This window comes from Chaetura pelagica, unplaced genomic scaffold (assembly GCF_000747805.2).
Source record: "Chaetura pelagica isolate M959 unplaced genomic scaffold, ChaPel_1.0 scaffold1597, whole genome shotgun sequence".
Lineage (NCBI taxonomy): Eukaryota > Metazoa > Chordata > Aves > Apodiformes > Apodidae > Chaetura > Chaetura pelagica.
The window spans coordinates 19,099-22,257 of record NW_009954026.1 but is presented as its reverse complement, the minus strand read 5'-3'; the positions used below and the strand labels follow the sequence as shown (position 1 = coordinate 22,257).

Sequence of the window (3,159 nt, the reverse complement as noted above, 5' to 3'; positions counted from 1 at the left end):
GGCACGGCCGGACGCCCTCCCGTGGCGATGAGGATGTGAGGAGCCGTGTACTTCTTCCCCTCCACCAGGACGGTGGGTTGGGGGTCGGCGGTGAAGCTCCCGTAGCCCCGAATGATGTCAATGTGAGCCTTGTGGGGGGGATAAACACACACACACAGGTGATTAACAGGAGGAGAACCAGCTAATGAAGCTTCCACAGCTGGGACAAACCCAGCAGCACCTCCCAAGGTCCAGGCATCCTCCTCACCTTCTTGACGTTGCCCTCGTAGATCTGGTTCAGGCGCCTGACGTAGGCATCACGCTTCTCTTTGATGGTTCTGGAACAGAGCAGGCGTTTCCCGCTGCCACCGCTGAATGAACCCACCCAGCTCAGCACAAAAACTAAATCCCTGCAGGAACGTGGTACCCAAAAAACAACAACCTGCCCTGACTGCCCCAGCACAGGTTCCTGTGCCTCCCTTTCCCGCGTTTTCCTTCCGCACTTTTTTTCCCTTCTCACGCCGCTCTCCGCAAATCCGTCGGGAATCCGTGGATACTGTGGCCGCGTGCAGTGGAATTAAATGAGGGGACCCCCGGGGGACCCTGTGGCAGGTGAGGCACACGGGTCCCTTCCCACACTGACCTCCAGCAGAACCTGACGCCGGGCGTTTCGAAGCCGTAGTCGGGGTGGTCGTGGATGAGCTCGGCGTGGGTGGCCGCGTTCCACATCACCTGCCCGCACACAACTCAAGCTGTCTGGCCCAGTTGGTTTTTTTTTGGGGGGGAAAAAAACCAAACCACCCCCCCCCCCAGGGTCAGGGTGCTTCGAAGCATCTGGCTGGCTCAGTCGTGCTGCTGAGTCTCTGCTCCCTCCTCCCCACGCCCTGGGCACGGCACCCAAGCCAAGTCCTTACCTTCTTGGGCACACACCCCACATTGACCTGGGAGGGGGGGAAAAGAAGAGTGTTAAGGCTCAGGTTGTGTTGTTTTTTTCCCCCAAGATGGACCCTACGTCAGGCCTGGACCCCATCCCGACTCTCCAGCCAAGGAAATAAAGGCAGGGTGAGGGGTTTCTGGCTTGTCCCCACCCCCAGCACCTCGTGGTTTGCCCCGTTCCCTGTCACTTCCTTAGGGGAGAAGATGGAACACGCCGAGTTTTCAACCACAAGGGCTCGGTGTGTTTGTTTTTCCCACCGGCAATGACACATTCCCGAGGAGAAGGGTGTTTCCCACCCCTTCCCTGCACCTCTGCCCCCCCTTCCCAGGGGGGATGCATCTCAAAACAAATCCGTCCCGGGCGCGTTTGAGGAAGAAGTTGGGGCTGTTGTGTTTGGTTTTCTTTTCGTCTATTTCCTGCTTCTAGTTCTGCTTTGCAGCTTTTCCAGCGGTCACTGCCCTGAACTGCTGTGCCCACAGACCGGGAAACATCCCAGAGGGGAAGGAATCGGCCCCATCCCGCCCCGCATCCCAAGCTCAGCCTGACAAGGAAGGTCCTTGAACAACGTTCCGGGACCGGGACCGGGAGCAGCCCTTGGGGGGGACAGGGATCACCCCCTCGAGATTCCCGGGATCAGCCCCTGGAGGAACCGGGATCAGCCCCTGGAGGACCGGGATCAGCTCCGGGGAACCGGGATCAGCCCCGGGGGAACCGGGATCAGCCCCGGGGAACTGGGATCAGCCCGGGGGAACCGGGATCAGCCCCGGGGGAACCGGGATCAGCCCCGGGGAACTGGGATCAGCCCGGGGGAACCGGGATCAGCCCCGGGGGAACCGGGATCAGCCCCGGGGAACTGGGATCAGCCCGGGGGAACCGGGATCAGCCCCGGGGGAACCGGGATCAGCCCCGGGGAACTGGGATCAGCCCGGGGGAACCGGGATCAGCCCCGGGGGAACCGGGATCAGCCCCGGGGAACTGGGATCAGCCCGGGGGAACCGGGATCAGCCCCGGGGGAACCGGGATCAGCCCCGGGGAACTGGGATCAGCCCGGGGGAACCGGGATCAGCCCCGGGGGAACCGGGATCAGCCCCGGGGAACTGGGATCAGCCCGGGGGAACCGGGATCAGCCCCGGGGGAACCGGGATCAGCCCCGGGGAACTGGGATCAGCCCGGGGGAACCGGGATCAGCCCCGGGGGAACCGGGATCAGCCCCGGGGAACTGGGATCAGCCCGGGGGAACCGGGATCAGCCCCGGGGGAACCGGGATCAGCCCCGGGGAACTGGGATCAGCCCGGGGGAACCGGGATCAGCCCCGGGGGAACCGGGATCAGCCCCGGGGAACTGGGATCAGCCCGGGGGAACCGGGATCAGCCCCGGGGGAACCGGGATCAGCCCCGGGGAACTGGGATCAGCCCGGGGGAACCGGGATCAGCCCCGGGGGAACCGGGATCAGCCCCGGGGAACTGGGATCAGCCCGGGGGAACCGGGATCAGCCCCGGGGGAACCGGGATCAGCCCCGGGGAACTGGGATCAGCCCGGGGGAACCGGGATCAGCCCCGGGGGAACCGGGATCAGCCCCGGGGAACTGGGATCAGCCCGGGGGAACCGGGATCAGCCCCGGGGGAACCGGGATCAGCCCCGGGGAACTGGGATCAGCCCGGGGGAACCGGGATCAGCCCCGGGGGAACCGGGATCAGCCCCGGGGAACTGGGATCAGCCCGGGGGAACCGGGATCAGCCCCGGGGGAACCGGGATCAGCCCCGGGGAACTGGGATCAGCCCGGGGGAACCGGGATCAGCCCCGGGGGAACCGGGATCAGCCCCGGGGAACTGGGATCAGCCCGGGGGAACCGGGATCAGCCCCGGGGGAACCGGGATCAGCCCCGGGGAACTGGGATCAGCCCGGGGGAACCGGGATCAGCCCCGGGGGAACCGGGATCAGCCCCGGGGAACTGGGATCAGCCCGGGGGAACCGGGATCAGCCCCGGGGGAACCGGGATCAGCCCCGGGGAACTGGGATCAGCCCGGGGGAACCGGGATCAGCCCCGGGGGAACCGGGATCAGCCCCGGGGAACTGGGATCAGCCCGGGGGAACCGGGATCAGCCCCGGGGGAACCGGGATCAGCCCCGGGGAACTGGGATCAGCCCGGGGGAACCGGGATCAGCCCCGGGGGAACCGGGATCAGCCCCGGGGAACTGGGATCAGCCCGGGGGAACCGGGATCAGCCCCGGGGGAACCGGGAT

At 66.5% G+C, this 3,159-nt stretch overlaps 1 protein-coding gene across 1 annotated transcript in view; it reads right to left on the bottom strand.

Annotated features, from left to right (window-relative positions):
* GSR (glutathione reductase) overlaps positions 1-1,009 on the bottom strand; it is a gene marked incomplete at its 3' end in the record, with an annotated part of 3,415 nt that extends 2,406 nt beyond the window's left edge. The window contains exons 1-5 of the mRNA XM_010002290.1: positions 992-1,009; positions 894-920; positions 623-711; positions 248-317; positions 6-128 (exon numbers count right to left, since the gene is read on the bottom strand). Of these exons, the coding sequence (XP_010000592.1) occupies positions 6-128; positions 248-317; positions 623-711; positions 894-920; positions 992-1,009 (327 nt within the window). The remainder of the gene's footprint in view (positions 1-5; positions 129-247; positions 318-622; positions 712-893; positions 921-991) is intronic.
* Between the last annotated feature and the right edge of the window lie 2,150 nt (positions 1,010-3,159).